General features: G+C 40.1%; 1 protein-coding gene across 3 annotated transcripts in view; it reads right to left on the bottom strand.

The window, feature by feature from the left end:
• Window positions 1–24,352, bottom strand: part of LOC138745470 (tetraspanin-3-like) — a 437,564-nt gene that overhangs the window by 36,076 nt on the left and 377,136 nt on the right. For all 3 annotated transcript variants that reach the window (XM_069902530.1, XM_069902529.1, XM_069902532.1), the window contains exons 31-34: window positions 14,611–14,843; window positions 7,517–7,672; window positions 3,343–3,580; window positions 1,430–1,579 (exon numbers count right to left, since the gene is read on the bottom strand). In XM_069902530.1, coding sequence (XP_069758631.1) covers window positions 1,430–1,579; window positions 3,343–3,580; window positions 7,517–7,672; window positions 14,611–14,843 — 777 coding nt within the window. The remainder of the gene's footprint in view (window positions 1–1,429; window positions 1,580–3,342; window positions 3,581–7,516; window positions 7,673–14,610; window positions 14,844–24,352) is intronic.

Raw genomic sequence — 24,352 nt, 5'->3', positions numbered from 1 at the left:
AGGAGTGTTGCTTCATGTTTAGTTTGAGTAGCGCAAAGATTTGTATGGGTGCAAATCATGAGACTCGATTGATGAGTTGTACCACTTGAGGGAAAATGAGCTAAACACTCAGACTACAAAGTCCTCTGACCCGACTGGCATTCAGAGTCAGTCTGCCAAGTTAAATGTTTATAAACTTCTTCATTCATCAGGAGCCAAAAAAAAAAACCACAGAGGCTTTATTGGTAACTTGTCAAATTCAGGCAATGACATGTATGTCCTGGATAGGATGGAAATAATTAAAAGTTGCTCATCATTTCAAAACACTAGATTTTTCTTTCCTGCAATTTTAATCTTTTAAAAAGCACAATGTATTCATTGAAGAAATGAGGTAAACACAAGATCCAAACAACTGACAATACTTACAATGTCAAGTTGTTACAGATTTATTCTATCCATTCTATTCATTTTCCCTGCCAGATCCTAGTCCACCTAGCATCCAACTTTCTAAAAACGTTCTAGGATTTTCATCTCAATGCCTCTCTCAAGTGTATTTTCAACGTTATATCATTTGTTCATACATTGTTTCATGGTTAGAGTATTGGTTAGCACAATGTTATTACAGTGCCAGTGACCCAGGTTCAAATCCAGCAGTGTCTGTAAGGAGTCTGTACGTTTTCCCCGTGTCTGTGTGGGTTTTCCCTGGTGCTCCAGTTTCCTCCCAACCTCCAAAACGTATGGGGTTGTTTGTTAATTTGGGTGTCATTGGGCAGCAAGGGTTTAAATGGCCAGAATCAGCTTCTAACTGTGCTTTAAATAAATAAAAAAATAACTTTGCTAATTTGAACCCACTCCCCTTTACACCAGCTCTTGCCATATAATGTTTAGTTCCTCATTATTACCCTAAAAATGAAAATAAAATCTAAAATTCATCAAGGAAATGTTTTTATACAGGCTTTGTCAATGAACCACAAAATTCTACCTTTCTGAAAAAGTTTTCAAGAATTACTTTTGCCTTTTACAAGTGTCAGGACTTCACGATATTAGATAACTGATTCCTAGCAGGTAAATATCTGCTCCCCATGTCATTCCTCTAATCATTCCCAACGTTAGTTGTTTTAAATATAGATAAAGATGTTTATTGCTTTATTGGCATGTAATAAAAAGATGAAAGTGCCTTGCCAACGGCATAAATTGCTGGGCACCTCATAGTCAGAGAAAGTAAAGAGAGTCCCCCATACTCAGCAGGTGTCTGTGAATTCACCTAAAAACCCCCAAATATTTGAAGAAATCACTGCAAGAACAAAACGTCATTGAAGCAACTCAGTATATTGTGATGATCTTTTAGAAATGTCTAAACTAGAATTATCAGTTGGTTTTTGTATTCCAATTGATTTGGAGAAAGAGTGGCACCGTTTTCAATCGCGGTCTCAGAACAGAGTGATCTTACCTGATTGTCAGGGTGGTTTACAGTAAAGTAGCCCACGCAGACGATGACTTCATGCAGCAGGTCTTCACTGGTGTGATGGTAACAATACCACAGCAGTGAACTAACAATGTGGCGGAATGCCAGAGAGAGGCCTTCAGCACCACACACGGCCTGTTTAAAACAATGTAATGAATGAGCTGAGCACGTTTGTCCCACTGTTTTACACAAAATAAAAATGAGCAGGTGCAAAAACAGAAGATGTTGGAGACACTCAATATCTGTGGGAAGAGAAATACTGAGTGGCTCAGATTTAGGATCTCCAAGGCCATTCAGCTCATCAATCATGAGCTGATACACTCGACCCCACTTTCTTGCCTTCTCCTCATTACCTTTGATATCTTGACTATTCAGATACCTTGAAATATTAAGTATTTCTCCTTCCACAGGTGGGACCTGATATGCTGAGCATTTCCAACATTTCCTGCTTTAGATGTTCAGCATCTGTTTTGTGCAGTTTATGGATTTTCAAACAGGAGCGGGACAAGACATTCAACAGTTTGAGCCTGCCCTGCCACGAAACAGGATAATTGCTGATATTCTACTCAAACGCCAGTTTCTGCTTTATCTTAATATCCATTGATTCATTCAATATCATGAAATATATTGATCACTGTGTTGAAAGTTATTCATGTCTTAGCCTCCCTTCTGCAATAGAGGATTTCATGGATTCAGCTGTTATTGAGTGAAGAAATTTCTCCTCATTTTAATTCTGAAGGCCGTACTCCCTAATTCTAGACTCCTTGGCTGAACAAAATAATCTCCCTTGTCTACCTCTGAGAAATTGTTTATTTTTGCAAGTGGTTAATAAGTAGCTCAAATGTGAACATAGTACAGCACAGTACAGGCTTTTTGGCTCTCGATGTTGTGCCGATCTATATATTCTATATATTCCATTAAAAAAAAGTACTAAACCCTCCCAACTCATAACCCTCTATTTTTCTTCCATCCATGGGCCTAAGTGTCTCTTAAATATCCCTAATGTTTCAGCCTCCATTACCATTCCTAGCAAGTCATTCTAGCATTGTTTCACAACTCTGTGTAAAAAAAAAAAAATCCATGATGTCTCCCCTAAACGTCCCTCCCTTCACTTTGTACAATGTCCTCTGGTGTTTGCTATTCTGGCCCTGGGAAAAAGGCACTGGCTGTCCATCCTATATATGACTCTCATAATCTTGTAGATCTCTAAGTCTCCTCTCATTGAAGCAACTCAGTATATTGTGATAATCTTTTAGAAAAGATAAAAGTCCCAGCTCTGTTAACCTTGCCTCATAAGACTTGGTCTCCAATCCAGCCAACATTCTGGTAAATCTCCTCTGCACCCTCTCCATAGGTTCCACATCCTTCCTCTAATGAAGTGAGCAGAACTGAACACAATACTCTTGTGTGGTCTCACCAGAGATTTATAGAGTTGCAACATGACCTCTTGACTCGAACTCAATACCCCTTTAAATGAAGCCCAACATCTCATAGGCCTCCTTAACTATTCGATCAACCTGCGTGGCAACCTTGAGGGATGTATGGATTTGAACCTCAAGATCCCTCTGTTCATCCACACTCTTTTAAGTAAGCGACCATTAACCCTGTACTCAGCCTTCTGGTTTGTCCTTCCAAAATGCATCACCTCACCCTTATCTGGTTGAACTCCTGCTGCCACTTTTCCATTCCACTCTGTATCCTTTCTATATCCTTTTGTAACCTACAAAAACCTTCAATGCCATCCAAAACTCCTCCAACTGTCGTATAATCTGCAAACTGACTGACCCATCCTTGTCTTACTTCATCTCAGTCATTTAAGATGGACAATATATCAGAGGGCCAGAAACAGCCATTGCTTGTCTCAATCAACATTACACCAATGACAAAGTTTATCTCACCTGAAAAGTAAGAAGATCCAAAAATGCAAAGCTGTTTAGGAAGCGAAGACTCTGGATCGCCACGTGAATGGTGTGTTGTGGGTAGGTTTCAGCGGGAGGAGAATTGTTGTGGTCAGGGACTGGACCATGAAGGAGGATGCAGTAAAGCATGTTGAGAACACCCACCAGCTCAGTTGACTGCAGCACTGCCGTTAGTCCAGTTGGATCATGCCTTTTGTTCTCAAATATGTTATGTGATCTGCCAAGAGAAAGGATGGGATGTAAACACTAGTGTGGCAATGCATTAAGACAATGAGATTGAATAAATCAGACCTATATTCAATTGTCTTTTTTATAAAAATAATTGTAATCTGGTTCCGCCACCTTGCAGTGAATTCTACTACAACAATTATTTGCATTAAAAATATTCTATTCATTTCTATGCTGGTGAGTAGTCGATTAGTCTGTGAAGTAGCTTTAACTTTTTAAGGACAGACTCAACAAGATGTTGTTTGACTGCCACACCTCTGAAGTATATTTATTCAAGAGATGAGACACCACTTCCACACAGGTAATTTCACATTCACCTCAATTGCAGACGTTTAATTTGAATGCAAATCACTCCTTTTTTCCCCAGGTCACTTTACTCCTTTTCTCTTAATTGGCATACCGGTAGTTTCTGTGTGTACTGCCAACTTGGTTAGTGCTTTTCATAAAGGTTACTTAACAATTTGGTATCAGAACCATATCATCATAAATTATATTCTCATCTGCCGTCCCAATTAACTATCCCTACTGTTTAAAACCTTTCCACCATAAGGACGAGAACAGAGGTTCCCAACCAGTGGGCCATGGTCCTCCTGGGTGACCTTGGGTGGGGTGAAGAGCAAGCTGCCACTGAGGTCAGTGAGGTCATCTGGCCGTCTCTCATTTTATAAAGCAGCTTGACGCTCAGCACTCAATCTCAGTTCCTATCAGACCTCCGCACAAGACAGATTCAGAAGCATGTTTGTTGTTCTTCAGTCAAGACTCAAGATATAACCATATACAGCACAGAACAGGCCAGTTTGGTCCTACTAGTCCATGCTGGAACAAATCCCCACCCTCCTAGTCCCACTGACCAGCACCTGGTCCATACCCCTCCAATTCTCTCCCCTCCATGTAATTATCCAGTCTTTCCTTAAATGTTTAATTTGAATGCTTCAACCACCTCTGCCGGAAGCTCATTCCACATCCCAACCACCCTTTGCGTGAAGAAATTTCCCCTCATGTTCCCCTTATAATTTTCCCCCTGCAATCTCAAACCATGGCCTCTGGTTTGAATATCCCCCACTCTTAATTGAAAAAGCCTATCCACGTTGACTCTCTCTGTCCCTTTTAAAATCTTGAACACCTCCATCAGATCCCCCCTCAATCTTCTACGCTCCAGAGAAAAAAGCCCCAGGCTGCTCAACCTTTCTCTGTAACTCAAACCCTGACATCCTGTTAACATTCTCGTGAACCTTCTCTGAACTCTCTCTATTTTGTTTATATCCTTCCTATAATTCGGTGACCTAAACTGCACACAGTGTTCCAAACTTGGCCTCACCAATGCTTTGTACAATTTCATCATAACATCCCGACTCTTGAATTCAATACTCCGATTTATGAAGGCCAACATTCCAAATGCTGCCTTCACCACACCATCTACCTGAGTATCAACTTTGAAGGTACTATTTACCATAACTCCTAAATCCCTTTGTTGCTCTGCACTCCTCAGTTGTCTACCATTCAATGTATACGACCTATTTAGATTTGCTTTCCAAAATGCAACACTTCACACTTATCCGTATTAAATTCCATCAGCCATTTCTCAGCCCACTCCTCTTGCTTTCCTATATCTCTTTTTAAGCTACGGTAATCTTCCTCACTGTCCACAATACCACCAATCTTTGTATCATCTGCAAACTTACTTATTCAATTCACCACCCCTTCCTGTTTATAAAGCACATGGTATATTTCTGCTCTAAAATGGGATATAGATCAGTTTTGCAAAAATTTTCATTGAAGAATTACCCTGGATATGATTGTTCGGATAAGTTACAAGCTTTCTTGGCTATTGAGATCAAATGAATAACCTTTAACGTTCAAGGAAATATCCCAACACTGCAGAAATAAATTAAAAATAAACTAACAGACCATGTATTTATGTATGATAATTGTTCTTCGAGCATGTTAAATAAAATACTTGAAATTAGATAAAGATGTGTTTCTTACAGAGCTGCCTTTGACTTGTAAATATTGCTCAGTCCTTGCCACTAGTGGGCCACAGTATGTTAGGCTAGAAGCCAGGTGGTCCTTAGATTGAAAAAGGTTGAGAACCACCGGTCTAGCAAGTAAAACTTGGAAAAAAATGATGCCTGTTAGTTCTAGTACACATTGACAAAAGATACAAGATGCAAAACCTTTTCATTAAGGTGAACTGTTCGGATGTCAAATTCCTGCCTAATGTTACCCTCTATCACTTACAATGTCCGTTGACAGGCAGCTGCTTCCACTGGAGCCACAATGGATCAAGGGTCAACACTTGATGCCACTTATAAGGCTTTGCTTCAGACTAACACGCCTCAGTTGTTTGACGAGTTTCAAATAAGGATTTAAGTTTTCTTAACACAACTTGCTATTATGTGTGTTGGAACAATGTAAACCTAAGGTGGGATCAGCTTTATAATATACGAGAAGATAATTTTTCTAACACAGTACCATTTACAAATAGAATATTCCAAAGCAATTGCAAACTAAGCAGCATTTTTCTATTGTAGTTGCAGTAAAAAGCACCGAAGACAATTTATGGCTGAAAAGAAAATAATTGCAGATACTAAAAAATGAAACGAAAACAGAAAGTGCTCGAGATACTCAGCAGGTTAGACAACATCTGTAGAGGGAAGGAGAGAGCAACAAAGTTAACGTTATCAGTCAACTGAAGTAGTAATTCTGCCTGGCTCGCAAGAAAAAAGAATCCCAGGGTTGTATGTGATGTCATGTGTGTTGACCATCAAGAGGACTGCAATAGTGAGAAAACAGCTGTATTATAAGTTGCATAACTGGGGGAAATATCTGTGATAAGGCGGATATCAAGATTATTCAGGTGACACAATGGCTTTTGGTGCCATTGACCAGAAGTGCCCTGCCTAAAGAGGACATGACCCAAAGGTTTCTCACACTATTTCCATATTCCACTTCACATCGTTTGCATAAGCTTTCCAAGTCTGCCTGTTTATTCATGCACTGAACAATTTAAAAATATATTTATTATAGATAGATACAGGAAAAACTTCATTCCTGAGAAAGAGGTTCCACTGCATCAGCCTCTCCAAGGAGCTGCTGAGGTGAGTAATGTAGGTTCAGAGATTGCAAAGCTGGAAAGGAATAAAATGTTAGGTGGAGTTAAATTAAGCAAGCAGTTTCTGTGGAGTTTAGACCATGGCATGGCTTTCTCACTACAATGCTGTTATTTTCTGCAAGTCTGTGTCAAACAATGCCACAGATTATTATTGTATATATACTTGAAATGTTTATTTGAAGTTCCCTCCATTAAAGGAGGCACTGATAGGCTTTAAAACAAAGGTTTTATATCATTGCGACAGTAAGTTAGACAAGTTTTAGATGCGTGGATTAAGTGTTCATACCACATAATCCCAGATTGCAATTTCAGATCATCTGTTTTCAGCCCATTTAACATTATTTTTCACCTGACATTTATATGTTAAACCCATCCTGCTGGATCACAATTGAAAATATACCCATTCAAATTACAGAGCCAGAACCCGCGATTCAAATCCGGCGCTGTCTGTAAGGGGTTTTCACGTCCTTCCTGTGTCTGTGTGGGTTTCCTCTGGGCCCTCTGGTTTCCTCCCATACAGGGGTTGTAGGTCAATTGGGTGGCATGGGCTTGTCAGCCGGAAGGGCCCCATTACAGTGCTGTATTTAAATTTAAGCTCAGAAATCTCTTTACATCCTCCAGGATGTATCTTACGGCGAGTTGACTTTTACTGTTTGTATCCTCCAGTCTATCTCCGATATGCAATTTCAATCGGGAGTCCTCTAACATCCTCGATGCATCACCAATCATTTCAGTTATGCAATTAGATCCTTTGATCACTATGTGATGAGCTCTTGAACAAAAGTCCCAGAAATTTGCCACCTAGTTACTTACCGATTGACAAGAGTGAAGCAAAGACGACACATATTGTGCAGCAAGGCTGTAACATTTTGCAGAAAGGAGGCAATTTTAGGTTGCTCATCGACGGGCCCTTGTATGGAGAGGAAACAACCATAGAGCTTATCAGTGAGTCCAGTATGCACCACGAAGCTAAGAAGGAAGAGAAAATCTTCTTTAGCAGAATAATTAAATATGGAATCAACTAAACTTTTCAAGTAATACAACATTTTTCATTGTACATTCCCTAACCGTTCTCATAATGAAAAATGCCTATATAATTCTGAGAGGGTGCAATTCACAGTGGGACATGCTCACATAGGAATTTTTCATTATAAAGGTGGAGACGGATTTATATTGTCCATATGAAACTAAGAACAGGAAGCTGCTGTAAAATGGTAACTCAGTTACTTAACTTTTCACGTGGTCTTGACTTTCCGTGTGCAATAAAAAGGGAGATCAACTGATTGAGTCAAATTATTTTCCCTTAAAGTAAACTTGGATATAGTTTCAAATAAAAGAAAATTTAAAAAAAGGTTACAAATTAATCATATACTTTAGGGAAAACCACTCCAAAGGTTTGAAATCAAATAAGTTAATCAAAATTGGAATCACAACTTAGTCCTCTATTGTTACTTTATATATATAAAAGCAGAGAAGGAACTAAAACATTTTTACTTTTTTTCGAACATGTAAAAAGGATACGTGTGTGTCAACAGAGTTTAAGATCCAAATCAGCTTTCCTGCGAACTGAAAATGTTCCTAGAAGATTGGCCTTGCCAATACCGTACTCCTGTAATACTTGAGTCCTTTGGATCATTTTCTCAGGTCAAATTTGGGGGGGATGGGGTAAAATTTTATGCAGGTCATACTTGGGCCAAATTTTGGGGTGGTTCATGATTTTTAACACAAGTCATACAAAGATCGTACCTGTGTCCTTCAAGGCGCTGGGAGCTTGAATGGCCCGGACCTGGAGATAAGTCTGTGTTTGGGGCGCTTGGAGTTTTGGTGGTTGGGTGGCTGAGGGCTAGGAGAAAGTCTGTGGCCAGAGCGTCGGGAGCTCGTATGGGCGGGCGGCCGGGTTGAGGGCCCGGGGTTGGGGTGCCGGGAAGCTCCGGCAGGTGAGCGGCCAGGGTGCTGGAAGTCAGATGGGCAGGCTGTCGGGGCATCAGGAGTTCCAGTGGGTAGGCGGCTGAGGCAAAGATCTGCGGTTGAGGAGTTGGGAGATCCGGTGATGGGTGGTTGGGTCGTCAGGATCTTGGATGGGCAGGCAGTCGGGGTAAAAAAAAAGGGGTTGTCATCTTTTACACGAGTCATACAGAAAACGTGTGATTTTTGGGCTGTACAAGGTGGGGGCGGGGGTTTGACCATCACACAAGTATATATGGTTTGTATTGTCTGGTCAAATACATTCACAGACAAGAATGCCCAATTACGAGAAAGGAAATCAGTGCCTGGGGAAATTTCTTTTTAATATTTTGTCCAAAGGGAGGCTGCATCATAATGTTTCAGAAAGAAAGAGAACACCATTCCCTAGGATTCTTGGAAATATAACACCTGAACCATCAGAAATGAAAGCAGACAAGAGAAACTCTTTATTTTTCTATCCATTCCCATTTCTTTCTTTCAGACTGTCTACATCCGTGTGACAACTCCAAGAGGGGACTTGAACACAACATTTTCAGACTCTGAATTCTTTTACCTGTTGTGTGTTAAACTGTAGTAATAGGGGTGTTGATTCCAGAGTCAGAATTTATTGTCATAAACGTGTCTCAAAATTCATTGTTTTGTGGCAGCGTCACAATGCAAATATTGCTATAAATTAGCTTTCAAAAATAAATAGTGCAAGAAAAGAGAAGAAACTCAGGCAGTGTGCGTAATTCAGAAATCTGATGGCAGAGGGGAAGATGCTGTTTTTGTGCGACTGGGGATACATCTTCAGGATCCTGTACCTCCTTCCCACTGGTATCAGTGTGAAGAAGACATGGCCTGGGTGCTGGGAATCCTTTTTTAAGTCCTCTACTTCCATTTCTACGGCTGTTTCTCGTTCTTCCACCTTGTCCACTCTTTTTCCTATATCTGACATGACCATCTCTAATCTATTCATTTTTTCTTCTGCACTTTTAATTCTTCTTTTTATTTCACTAAATTCTTGTAATTGCCTTTCTTTTACTGATTCCATATATTCTTTAAAAAAAAAATCCATTGTCTTGCCTTTCCCTTCTTCTTCCATTTCTCTATGTTCTTCTTCTTCCTCTGGGTTGGTCATCTGTTGTTTCCTTGTTTTCTTTTTACTCTCTTCTTTCTTGTTCTCTTTATTTTCTATGTTCTCTTCCTGTTGTTGTGTTGCAGCTGTCATTCTCAGCTGTGGAGATCGACTCCTCAGCTAATCCCCCCTCCCGTCAGTGTTTTTTTTTCATGCGCATGCGCGGTTGCGCACTTTTACTTGGCTCCGCGAGCCATTTTTGTAGTCCCGAGCTCGGGACTTCAACTGACCTTAGGGAGCGGGCTTCTCTCTCCGCGGCGGGCCTCCTCGGACAGGTAAGGCCTTCACCTTCTTCTTCCGACGTTCTTTCTTCTTCCCGCTGGTTTTGACTTTTCTTTCTTCGCTGCCATTTTCTTCCCACCTTTACTTTCACTTTGTTTTAATTTTTATGTTTGTGCCTTTGTGTTTTGTGTGTTTTTTTTAACCTTTTCCAGAGAGGGCTGGAGTTCCCTGACCGGCCACTACTCCATCTCGTGACTCCTCGGTGCTGGGAATCCTTGAGGATAGAGGCTGCTTTCTTAAGACACCACCTCTTGTAGATGTCCTCAATGGAGTGAAGGAAGACTGGTGTCCATGATGTCGCAGGCAGAGTTAACCAATGAGTTTATTTTTTGTCCTGTGAATTGGCACCTCCATACCAGGCAGTGATGCAACTGGCCAAAATGCTCTCCATGGTACACCTGTGGAAGTTCTGCCTCCTGAAAGCTTCGTGAATGAAATTAACTGAGGGCATGTTTAGTGTGGCACTAAATAGAACATAACTTTAAAGTTGAAGAAAAATGTATTTAAATATGCTTAGGATTTACTGAAACTCCTCGAGATAATTTAAATGCTCATAACTAATAGGGTTTTGGAGGATGTGAATACTGCTGTTGTTTTCCTCAGTCATTTCAGTTATAAATATTAGAAGAAAAATTTTTAAGTACACACAGCCAGTTTGCAATATGTGAACAGAAATATAAACAATTGCTAATCTCAGAGTGTCACAAGTATGACACATTAATTTGGACTTTTTCTCTTCACAGATTCTTACCAACCTGTGGAACGTTTCCAATATTTTTCATTTTCATTTCAAATAGCCTGCATGCATGGTATGTGAGCTTTGCAGAAACTCCTTTCCTGGACTTTGTTTTATAAAAGGTATTGATTGGGATTACCCTACTTAAGTAGTCATTAGTCTGAGATTTGCTCAATCTTCATTTTATGGGAAAGGAAAATGAAGTCAAAAACTGAAAATCTTAAAATCTTTTTGACAGTTGATACAGGGAGCATTGCTATTTATCATAGATTAATATTATATTTGTAAAAACACAGAAATACTGGAGGAACTTAGCAGATCTCGCAGCATTCATTGGAGGGAAATATAGAAACCCATGTTCAGGCCTGGCTGTTCCTCAAGGTAAGAGTAAAAGGTAGACAGGTTCCTGAATTAAAAGTCTGGAGTAAGGGAAGAATGGACAGGGAGTACAGATCAACAGACAAAAGGTGTTAATTGGATTAGAGGACAGGAGAAAAAATGAGGCCGAGGAGGTTTGTTTTTGCTCCGTGAAAGCAGAGCTAGGGGAAAGGAGACATAAGGAAAGATGGCAGGGTGGAGCCAATAGAAACTAGAGAAGTCGATGTTAATGCCATCTGGTTGGAGAGTGCCCAGATGGGAGATGAGTTGTTGCTCCTCCAATTTGTGGGTGGTCTTAGTCTGGCAGTGCACGAGACCATGGACAGACATGTCAGCAAGGGAATGGGCCAGGGAATTGAATAGGTGTCTATTTTATCTTTTCCTCCTATGGACGCTGAGAGACCCGCTGAGCTTCCCCAGCATTTTTGTGTTTTTACTACTTTTGTGTTTCGCTCTAATGTTATCTTTGGTGAAGAGAAAAACTGGATCAGTGCAAAATCAGTGATATGATTATAAGGCCACATTGATCACCGCCAGTGGGCTGATATCGCCTCAAACCTTGCATCTTGGCGCCTCACAGTTCGGCGGGCAGCAACCTCCTTTGAAGAAGACCGCAGAGCCCACCTCACTGACAAAAGACAAAGGAGGAAAAACCCAACACCCAACCCCAACCCACCCATTTTCCCTTGCAACCGCTGCAACCGTGTCTGCCTGTCCCGCATCGGACTTGTCAGCCACCAACGAGCCTGCAGCTGACGTGGACATTACCCTTCCATAAATCTTCGTCCGCGAAGCCAAGCCAAAGAAGAAGAAGTAGGTAATACAGATTGATAATACCCGGCTTCTCACAAATATTAGCATAGTTAATCCGATTTATTATTCTCACTGGTGGAGGGCATTGTAAACCTCGCGAACATTTTTAAAGAGTGTTCTTGCTTTGCAACTTGGATAGATTTGTTTTCGCTGCTCAAACCCTTCACAGTGAATAAAAAGCTATTAAAACCACTGAACTAATCATGTATTGCCCCCCTCCTCTCATTTTTTTTAATCCTTGGCAAATCCTAGGGGGGTGGAATGAAGGATGACTTGCTTTCACATTTATTCCATGGTTCAGAGGCAGCGGGCCCACGTGGAATATACCGATTCTGTCCCTGAGCAAATGCCTGCACATTACTGGGCAAATTCATTGATTTCCACCTCTCAGTGGACAATTGTGATAACTGACAGCAGAGGCTGGAGAAAGAATTGTGACGTTGCAGCCCTTGTTGCTTTATCACACTTGGCTCATTACTAGGAACTAGTGAATGTATTCTCTATATGAAAAGCAGGTAAAACAGTAAGGTATAGTTGAATGGGTTTCAGTAGAAAAGCAAAGGAATCCTTTATCTCTCCATGTCAAGGACAACTTGAAAAATTCAAATGCCTGATCCCAAACCATGATTGTAATTGATGTAAATCAATGCTAACAAATGGTCAGCACTGATGTCTAAATGGGACTGAATTTGTCACTTCATATGTTCTTTCAGGTCTTGGACATTTCATTCCTTCAGGCTACTTGAGTCTGCTTCAGTCATTTCTCACCTTACCACAGAATCAGTTGCTCTGACCTCAGCCTTCCTGAATGCCCCTGGCACTGACCGCCATGCATTACGTCAAACTACTTGTGTGAGTGAGAATAATATTGAGCAGAGACCACAAATGAGACTCACAAGTTCTTGCTTTGCATCTTTGATAGAGTTGTTTCCCCTATTTAAATTTTAAAATTAGACCTACAGCACAGTAACAGGCTCTTTCGGCCCATGAGTCCATGCCGTCTCCCTTTCCTTCTCTGGCATACCCTAGGTGGTGAAGGGCGACTTTCTTCTGAGAATCCACCTCATGCTTTAATCCAATGTTCAAAGAATGGAAAAAACTTACACATCCCAGAAAAAAAAACACTCAAATTCAGATGGTTTCTTTTCTTTGAAAGAAAGGAATCCCATTTATAAATGTTTCCCTGTGAAACACTGAATTGAACAAAATAGATCCAAATTAAGCATTTTAAGTGTGCATTTCAAATAATGTGCAGATTGAGGTGATATTGTTAAGATACAACTATCACAAACACTTTGAAACAATAACTTCATAAAATATTCCACTGGGCCGCATTGCTAGCGCAACACCTTTACAAGATCAGCGATCGGGACTGGGGTTCAAATCCAGCACTGCCTTTAAGGAGTTTGTTCGTTCTCCCCGTTTCCGCATGGGTTTTTCCTGGGGTCTCCAGTTTCCTCCCACCATTTGAAACATACTGGGGGGGGGGGTTGTAGGTTAATTGGGTGCAAATTGTGCGGCATGGACTCGTGGGCTGAAATGGCCTGTTACCGTGCTGTATGTAAAAAGAAAAAAAAATATATATATATAAAAACTGGAGGAGGATTGAATTTCAAAATATACAATTCATCAGCTTCATTTATTCTGACTCACTTTCTTATCAACTGGGTGAAGGAGTTAAGCTACCAAGTTTTAGTTTGTTACCAAACTTGGTACCAAGCTCTGGGATACAATTGAGGTTCATACTTACATTTTCCAGAAGAAGATAAATGAGGACTATTTTTGTGAAGCAATGTGGGGTCCACATCAGAGAAACAAAAAGAAACAAAGGATTGGAAAAGAAACAAAAATTGTACAAAGGGAAGATGGCAGGTGATGAAAAGTTAGTGTGTAATTTAGAAATTCTACATTTATAGACCACAATACAGAGTAAAGAGAGAAAAATAGATATAGGCAATCGCCGGGTTGAAAACATCCGATTTGCAAGCCACCTGCAGTTACGAACCAACAAGGCAGCCGGAAGGAGAATGGTGTCTACTTCCAGTTGGAGCAGAACCTGCTTTCCATTAGCTGGCTGCCTCGTTGATCATCAGGTGGATGGCGACGTGCATCTGCTGCCAGGCTACGCCACACGCAGCCCTGGCCAAAGCAGCGGCCAGGCGAGGGCGGAGGGGTGGGGGAGATGCAGGAGCATGCAGCATTGCAATGCCTCAGGTACCGTGACGGTTTGACGCGGGGCCGATGCTCAGCCCCGCAAAATAACCACTCAGCCTTAAAGTGAGATTGCGTCACTGAAGAGGGAAGGGGGGGGGTGGGGAAATTAAGAGCAGACGGAGTCAGGTGCTAAATTTTGGATTAAAAATTGAAAGTACCTGTACTGTAGCCATCTCTCCATCATCTTCTCCTGTAAGTGTTAACCTTTAAATCATATCTTATGACCGTATGTAGTTATTTTTACTATTGTGTACAGTACTAGTTAACGGAACTTGTATTTAACCCAGGGGATTGCCTGTTTATTTAGAGAGTAGAAGGTCATGAAGTATCCTGCAATCTTTTGCAAGATTAAAAAATGCTCACACTTCCATTCCTAATTTCCACAGAAACTCTTGTGCTCACCTGATGAGATCCTGTATCCTGCTGTGGTAGAGTTCATTCTGTGAAAGATTATTTTTTGCTTCTTGCCCTGAGTTCTTTGGTGTCCCTGGGTGGCTGTTGATTTCAGGTTGATTGTTGGCCAAGCAACCGAGGATGGTTGCACAGGTTTGGAGCAGTCCCGTGGTCAGTCCTTCAAACACCTGTTTGTTCACACTTCTTCCAAAGATGGCATCGTCCTCAGCAGGAACAAAAAGCTATACAAAAGTATACCATAAAAAATGGAATGGAATAATTAGTTCAAAATTAAATCTGCCAACTTCGAGTTCCTTAAATGTAAAATATCTTTCACACTTCACTTTTTTTTTATACAATTTCAGAGTGTTGTTACCTTTTCACTTGAATTGAGTTCTCTTACATCCTTGGGTTTTATATATTACGGAAAGCAGTCAGACTGTAAATGCATAGCAGCAGCTCTTTGCTTTTTACCAACTATGCCTCAATTCCACTGATTTTGGTAGGCTGCAGGAGATTATGGAGGTAAAGAGGGATGAAGTCTTTGCAGGGCTGTGTAAAGAGTTTTGAAACCTGCACTCCCATTAAAAGCTTATGCCTTCATAATATACAAAATAAATGATGTAAAGATGATTCTGTTTGCCATGGCTATTGATACACCCACGGCTTTGTCCCATTTATGTTTTAAATTTCTGTTGTACTACTCACAGACAGAATAAACAATTTTGTGTTCTGGCTTGGGAAAATGTACAGACGATTCTGCAATTCCACAGATCTCTTTGAAAAGGGGGAGAGGCGATAGGTTTCCTATTGATTATATTTCTCTCTTATAAAAGCACTTCAAGTCTGGTTCCAAAATATCAACCATTTCTTTTTTACTAATTCACAAATGAAGGACTAAGCTTTGAGATTTTCAACACATTATCTCAAGCAGCAAGAAAAACCTCAAGCCTTGTCGCTTATTGCATTCCTATCCTGGTGCACCCATAGGTATTGGAACTAGCAAAAGGCAGGAGAGTAAAGCTAAAGTGCTGAGGCTTGCTGTGCACTAGAAACACAGCATATAGTGACACTTTGATTTTGTGGTGGCACTCTCACCTCTATGTCAGAGGTCGTAGGTTCAAGCCCTGTTCCAGAGACTTGAGTGCACAATCCAATCTGATAATTCAGTGAAGTATTGAGGAAGTGTTGCATTGTCAGGCTCCTATCTTTTAGTGGGGACATTAATCACGCCTCTGCCTGCATGGTTCCAATGAATGTGTATATCAGGGCACTATTTGACAAGGTATAGAGATTTTGCTTTTCCTCTGTCTAAGGCATAACTATAAATCCAGATTCATCAATCTCTTCATTCATTGCTGTCTGTGGGGTCTTGCTCTGCGTAAACATTCTCTCATGTCGTCCTGTAAATAATGTTTAAAAAAATGGCTGTGAAACACTTTTCAATGCATTAAGGATAATGAAAGGTTCTGTGTAAATGCAAACGATTGCTATCTAAATCCCGACAGTACATTTCCCAACGACAGTACACAAAGTTGTTTTTCAAGCTGCTTGTACAAAAGAACATACTTCATAAAATGCATAGGGCCGCAAAGAGTGTATCAGTGGCCAAGGACATCATTGTCTTCAGTTATGGAAGTGTGAGTCAAAGCATTTACCGAGTAAAAATGCTTATATTGGTTTGTTGAGTCTGTGTAGGTTTCATATTTTTTCATTTTCAACTTCCTGCAGTGACCTTATCTCTCCTTACCTCCAGTTTCTACTTCTGACCACCAGAACATCACAAGCATTGTTCTTTCCACCACTGGCAGGCAGGCTCTTACCTGCCTGGGCTCACACTGTGGAATTCCCCTCCCAAACCACTTTTAATCTCACTCCTCAAGGTTTTATATCTCCTTATGTAACTTGGCAGCAGATTGTATTTTATAATCTCTCTAGGAAGCACTCTGGAATATGTTAAATATGTTATGATGAGCATTTTTACACATAAACCTCAAAATTATTCTGAATAAAATTAGCATACTTACCTCTGGTGTGTCCCAATGCGGTCGTTTACACAGGAGGACTTTTAGGGCACTTTTATACAGTCCTCCTGTGCTGAGGAGTTTGTTGGAGGGGGAAAAGTCGTATTCATTAGGTCTGTTTCTCATGGAGTGGTTGCAGTCAATTTACACTGCAGCCGCTCCGTAAAAATGTGTAGGGATACAAGTGGAAAAATTATGGGATGGAGTTTGCATTAAAAAGTTCCATCCCAACATTTTTACACTGCCACCAGAGCAGAAATTTTCTGCTGTTCAGTGGCTGATTAGAAGTGTCTAATGTTAAAATGTTCATCAAAGAAAGTTGTTCTTTTACACCACCGTCATCAATCTGCAGCAAATCTGAATTTTCTGAGGTCTCCTGAATCCAGTCTATGCTGGACTTCAAGCTAAAAAAAAAAATGGGAGGATTATACAAGGAAATCATCTGTGTTTTACCCTCCCAGAACATAATTTAATGCGAGGAGGCCTCCCACATATGTAAATATCATATTTTCAAAATGTGATAACTATTTACAATGTGTACTGTCTGCTGAAAGGCAGGAGTGAACATTTGCTGGGACTTCCAGCAAATTAGTTCACAAGTTCCACTTCTGGCCATCCCTTTCCACTCTTGACTTTTGATATGCAACTCTTTGTGTACTATAAAACCACTGAAATTCATAAGAAACATTTTGGGCATGCTTCTCTATTCAAAGAGAATTGCTGATCTTCTATTTCAACTTCATCTTCCTGTGATATCTCCCCACAATTCTAAAAAAAACGGCCTCAATTCAGTCACAGAGAAGTATATGAATATTCTCAGGGTAGGGAATTCTAGATTTACAAACCTTCGGACAGAGACATCAATTATTTCAAAGCTCGTCATTTGTCTGCTATCTTTGCTCCATACACAAGAACGGTATTAATATCAAAATTCTCCCGCGCAGTTTCACGTGCGATAAAAATGACTTGCCATGGAGAGAATACTCAAGCTTTTCTTCGGTTGGTTGCCACATACTTCATTCATGTTCAATGACAGCGGCTACGTGATAATATGCCTTACTCCATTTCCAGTTGAATGAGGCTATTCTGTTGCATTTTCACTTGGATTTTGAATTTTTAAAAAGTTAAATTTTAATAAGATATTTAGACGTACAGCACGATAACAGGCCCTTTCGGCCCACAAGTCCGCACTGCTCAAATACACCCAATTTACCTACACCCTGGTATGTTTTTGAACAGTGAGAGGAAACCGAAGCTCTCAGGGGAAACTCACGGGGAGAACGTACAAACTCCTTACAGGCAGTGCAGGATTGGAATCTCGGTTGTAGTTTCCTGACGCTGTTACAGCATTGAGCTAACTGCCACACTAATTTTTAATTTTTTCCCCTTATTTCTCTTTTCGCTACAAACTATTTTTGTTTTAAAAAAATCATCTTTGAATTTTTGATTTTTACTTGGTCAAAATATATGGGCCTCTCAGCTAACTCATCTGCTCATTGCTTTACTTGGTTTTGATCTCTCAATTTCCTTGCAGTTTTAATAATTTCATTTGTGAGTTCCCTTGGCACCTCTCTACTAGGACAAGATTGTTAATTCCATCATCTTGTGAAAAATGCAGAAAACTAAATGGTAAGAATATTCTGAACAGCAAATTGTCCCTTCTTCACCAGAATATTCTGAACAGCAAACTGTCCCTTCTTCACCAGAATATTCTGAACAGCAAATTGTCCCTTCTTCACCAGAATATTCTGAACAGCAAATTGTCCCTTCTTCACCAGAATATTCTGAACAGCAAATTGTCCCTTCTTCGCCAGAATATTCTGAACAGCAAATTGTCCCTTCTTCGCCAGAATATTCTGAACAGCAAATTGTCCCTTCTTCGCCAGAATATTCTGAACAGCAAATTGTCCCTTCTTCACCAGAATATTCTGAACAGCAAATTGTCCCTTCTTCACCAGAATATTCTGAACAGCAAATTGTCCCTTCTTCGCCAGAATATTCTGAACAGCAAACTGTCCCTTCTTCACCAGAATATTCTGAACAGCAAACTGTCCCTTCTTCACCAGAATATTCTGAACAGCAAATTGTCCCTTCTTCACCAGAATATTCTGAACAGCAAACTGTCCCTTCTTCACCAGAATATTCTGAACAGCAAATTGTCCCTTTTTCACCAGAATATTCTGAACAGCAAACTGTCCCTTCTTCACCAGAATATTCTGAACAGCAAATTGTCCCTTCTTCACCAGAATATTCTGAACAGCAAACTGTCCCTTCTTCACCAGAATATTCTGAACAGCAAATTGTCCCTTCTTCACCAGAATATTCTGAACAGCAAATTGTCCCTTCTTCACCAGAATATCCTGAACAGCAAATTGTCCCTTCTTCACCAGAATATTCTGAACAGCAAATTGTCCCTTCTTCACCAGAATATTCTGAACAGCAAATTGTCCCTTCTTCACCAGAATATTCTGAACAGCAAATTGTCCCTTCTTCACCAGAATATTCTGAACAGCAAATTGTCCCTTCTTCACCAGAATATTCTGAACAGCAAATTGTCCCTTCTTCACCAGAATATCCTGAACAGCAAATTGTCACTTCTTCACCAGAATATTCTGAACAGCAAATTGTCCCTTCTTCACCAGAATATTCTGAACAGCAAATTGTCCCTTCTTCACCAGAATATTCTGAACAGCAAATTGTCCCTTCTTCACCAGAATATTCTGAACAGCAAATTGTCCCTTCTTCACCAGAATATTCTGAACAGCAAACTGTCCCTTCTTCACCAGAATATTCTGAACAGCAAACTGTCCCTTCTTCACCAGAATATTCTGAACAGCAAACTGTCCCTTCTTCACCAGAATATTCTGAACAGCGAATTGTCCCTTCTTCACCAGAATATTCTGAACAGCAAATTATCCCTTCTTCACCAGAATATTCTGAACAGCGAATTGTCCCTTCTTCACCAGAATATTCTGAACAGCAAATTGTCCCTTCTTCATCAGAATATTCTGAACAGCAAACTGTCCCTTCTTCACCAGAATATTCTGAACAGCAAATTGTCCCTTCTTCACCAGAATATTCTGAACAGCAAATTGTCCCTTCTTCACCAGAATATTCTGAACAGCAAATTGTCCCTTCTTCATCAGAATATTCTGAACAGGAAATTGTCCCTTCTTCACCAGAATATTCTGAACAGCATATTGTCCCTTCTTCACCAGAATATTTGGAACAGCAAATTGTCCCTTCTTCACCAGAATATTCTGAACAGCGAATTGTCCCTTCTTCACCAGAATATTCTGAACAGCAAATTGTCCCTTCTTCACCAGAATATTCTGAACAGCAAATTGTCCCTTCTTCACCAGAATATTCTGAACAGCAAATTGTCCCTTCTTCATCAGAATATTCTGAACAGCAAATTGTCCCTTCTTCACCAGAATATTCTGAACAGCAAATTGTCCCTTCTTCACCAGAATATTCTGAACAGCAAATTGTCCCTTCTTCACCAGAATATTCTGAACAGCAAACTGTCCCTTCTTCACCAGAATATTCTGAACAGCAAATTGTCCCTTCTTCACCAGAATATTCTGAACAGCAAACTGTTCCTTCTTCACCAGAATATTCTGAACAGCAAATTGTCCCTTCTTCACCAGAATATTCTGAACAGCAAATTGTCCCTTCTTCACCAGAATATTCTGAACAGCAAATTGTCCCTTCTTCATCAGAATATTCTGAACAGGAAATTGTCCCTTCTTCACCAGAATATTCTGAACAGCATATTGTCCCTTCTTCACCAGAATATTCTGAACAGCAAATTGTCCCTTCTTCACCAGAATATTCTGAACAGCGAATTGTCCCTTCTTCACCAGAATATTCTGAACAGCAAATTGTCCCTTCTTCATCAGAATATTCTGAACAGCAAATTGTCCCTTCTTCACCAGAATATTCTGAGCAGCAAATTGTCCCTTCTTCACCAGAATATTCTGAACAGCAAATTGTCCCTTCTTCACCAGAATATTCTGAACAGCAAACTGTCCCTTCTTCACCAGAATATTCTGAACAGCAAATTGTCCCTTCTTCACCAGAATATTCTGAACAGCAAACTGTCCCTTCTTCACCAGAATATTCTGAACAGCAAATTGTCCCTTCTTCATCAGAATATTCTGAACAGCAAATTGTCCCTTCTTCACCAGAATATTCTGAACAGCAAAACGTCCCTTCTTCATCAGAATACTCTGAACAGGAAATTGTCCCTTCTTCACCAGAATATTCTGAACAGCATATTGTCCCTTCTTCACCAGAATATTCTGAACAGCAAATTGTCCCTTCTTCATCAGAATATTCTGAACAGCAAATTGTCCCTTCTTCACCAGAATATTCTGAACAGCAAATTGTCCCTTCTTCACCAGAATATTCTGAACAGCAAACTGTCCCTTCTTCACCAGAATATTCTGAACAGCAAATTGTCCCTTCTTCACCAGAATATTCTGAACAGCAAACTGTCCCTTCTTCACCAGAATATTCTGAACAGCAAATTGTCCCTTCTTCACCAGAATATTCTGAACAGCAAATTGTCCCTTCTTCACCAGAATATTCTGAACAGCAAATTGTCCGTTCTTCATCAGAATATTCTGAACAGGAAATTGTCCCTTCTTCACCAGAATATTCTGAACAGCATATTGTCCCTTCTTCACCAGAATATTCTGAACAGCAAATTGTCCCTTCTTCACCAGAATATTCTGAACAGCGAATTGTCCCTTCTTCACCAGAATATTCTGAACAGCAAATTGTCCCTTCTTCACCAGAATATTCTGAACAGGAAATTGTCCCTTCTTCACCAGAATATTCTGAACAGCAAATTGTCCCTTCTTCACCAGAATATTCTGAACAGCAAATTGTCCCTTCTTCACCAGAATATTCTGAACAGCAAATTGTCCCTTCTTCACCAGAATATTCTGAACAGCAAATTGTCCCTTCTTCACCAGAATATTCTGAACAGCAAATTGTCCCTTCTTCACCAGAATATTCTGAACAGCAAATTGTCCCTTCTTCACCAGAATATTCTGAACAGCAAATTGTCCCTTCTTCACCAGAATATTCTGAACAGCAAATTGTCCCTTCTTCACCAGAATATTCTGAACAGCAAATTGTCCCTTCTTCACCAGAATATTCTGAACAGCAAATTGTCTCTTCTTCACCAGAATATTCTGAACAGCAAATTGTCCCTTCTTCACTAGAATATTCTGAACAGCAAATTGTCCCTTCTTCACCAGAATATTCTGAACAGCAAATTGTCCCTTCTTCACCAGAATATTCTGAACAGCAAATTGTCCCTTCTTCACCAGAATATTCTGAACAGCAAATTGTCCCTTCTTCACCAGAATATTCTGAACAGCAAATTGTCCCTTCTTCACCAGAATATTCTGAACAGCAAATTGTCCCTTCTTCACCAGAATATTCTGAACAGCAAATTGTCCCTTCTTCATCAGAATATTCTGAACAGCAAATTGTCCCTTCTTCACCAGAATATTCTGAACAGCAAATTGTCCCTTCTTCACCAGAATATTCTGAACAGCAAATTGTCCCTTCTTCACCAGAATATTCTGAACAGCAAATTGTCTCTTCTTCACCAGAATATTCTGAACAGCAAATTGTCCCTTCTTCACTAGAATATTCTGAACAGCAAATTGTCCCTTCTTCACCAGAATATTCTGAACAGCAAATTGTCCCTTCTTCACCAGAATATTCTGAACAGCAAATTGTCCCTTCTTCACCAGAATATTCTGAACAGCAAATTGTCCCTTCTTCACCAGAATATTCTGAACAGCAAATTGTCCCTTCTTCACCAGAATATTCTGAACAGCAAATTGTCCCTTCTTCACCAGAATATTCTGAACAGCAAATTGTCCCTTCTTCACCAGAATATTCTGAACAGCAAATTGTCCCTTCTTCACCAGAATATTCTGAACAGCAAACTGTCCCTTCTTCACCAGAATATTCTGAACAGCAAATTGTCCCTTCTTCACTAGAATATTCTGAACAGCAAACTGTCCCTTCTTCACCAGAATATTCTGAACAGCAAATTGTCCCTTCTTCACCAGAATATTCTGAACAGCAAATTGTCCCTTCTTCATCAGAATATTCTGAACAGCAAATTGTCCCTTCTTCACCAGAATATTCTGAACAGCAAATTGTCCCTTCTTCACCAGAATATTCTGAACAGCAAATTGTCCCTTCTTCACCAGAATATTCTGAACAGCAAACTGTCCCTACTTCACCAGAATATTCTGAACAGCAAATTGTCCCTTCTTCACCAGAATATTCTGAACAGCAAACTGTCCCTTCTTCACCAGAATATTCTGAACAGCAAATTGTCCCTTCTTCACTAGAATATTCTGAACAGCAAATTGTCCCTTCTTCATCAGAATATTCTGAACAGCAAATTGTCCCTTCTTCACCAGAATATTCTGAACAGCAAATTGTCCCTTCTTCACCAGAATATTCTGAACAGCAAATTGTCCCTTCTTCACCAGAATATTCTGAACAGCAAATTGTCCCTTCTTCACCAGAATATTCTGAACAGCAAATTGTCCCTTCTTCACCAGAATATTCTGAACAGCAAATTGTCCCTTCTTCACCAGAATATTCTGAACAGCAAATTGTCCCTTCTTCACCAGAATATTCTGAACAGCAAATTGTCCCTTCTTCACCAGAATATTCTGAACAGCAAATTGTCCCTTCTTCACCAGAATATTCTGAACAGCAAATTGTCCCTTCTTCACCAGAATATTCTGAACAGCAAACTGTCCCTTCTTCACCAGAATATTCTGAACAGCAAATTGTCCCTTCTTCACCAGAATATTCTGAACAGCAAATTGTACCTTCTTCACCAGAATATTCTGAACAGCAAATTGTCCCTTCTTCACCAGAATATTCTGAACAGCAAATTGTCCCTTCTTCACCCTGACTGCCAGGTTGCTACCATGAGGCAAATGGGTCTGAACTTGGTGAGTTAACATATTTTAACCATTGCAAAATAAAGGCACTGAAGACGCGCAAATTATTATTATTTTTTAAATTTTATGAATGATCATTTTTTTTATAATTCCTTCACTGCCAGAAGTTGATTTGTATTTTGTTCCAACTGATTCTGTTTCAATGACTTCCGCCTATGGCAGGTTGGAGGGAAACACGAAAGTCTGCAGAATGCTGCAGGTTGGGACAAGTTTACAAATGCAAGTCTCTTCTGTGAATCTTTATTTACTTGCTATCTAGTTCCAACTTTTCATTCTCCAATCCAAAGGTATTTTCTATTTTAATTCTTTTCCTGCTGTTTGAGAAGTCTGGATTTCATTGATCAGTAAGAAAGCCTCAACAAGTAGGTGGTTGTTTGAGGTTTGTTACATTTGAACATGAATGGATTCTCAATCACAGGGGAGGATCTTGTCTTCAAAACATGAACAAGAACACGCTTCAGCTATTGTCGTCACGAAGAGGTGTGTCTCAAGAGAACAGCCTCTATCATCAAGGAGGCTCTTACTACCACATCCGTTACAAAAACAGCTTCTTCCCTCCACCATCCGATTTCTGAACAATGAACCTATAGACAGCCCCTCACTTTTTCTCCTTTAGCACTAATTATTTATTTTCTGTAAACATTATATTTACAGAACTGTGGCATGTTGCAATTTTGTATATTCCTGCAGCAAAACAACACATTTCATAACACA

The sequence above is a fragment of the Narcine bancroftii genome, chromosome 11 (genome assembly GCF_036971445.1).
Source record: "Narcine bancroftii isolate sNarBan1 chromosome 11, sNarBan1.hap1, whole genome shotgun sequence".
In the NCBI taxonomy this organism is placed as follows: Eukaryota; Metazoa; Chordata; class Chondrichthyes; order Torpediniformes; family Narcinidae; genus Narcine; species Narcine bancroftii.
Note: the sequence above shows the minus strand (reverse complement) of the source record. Positions and strands in the feature narration are given on the sequence as shown.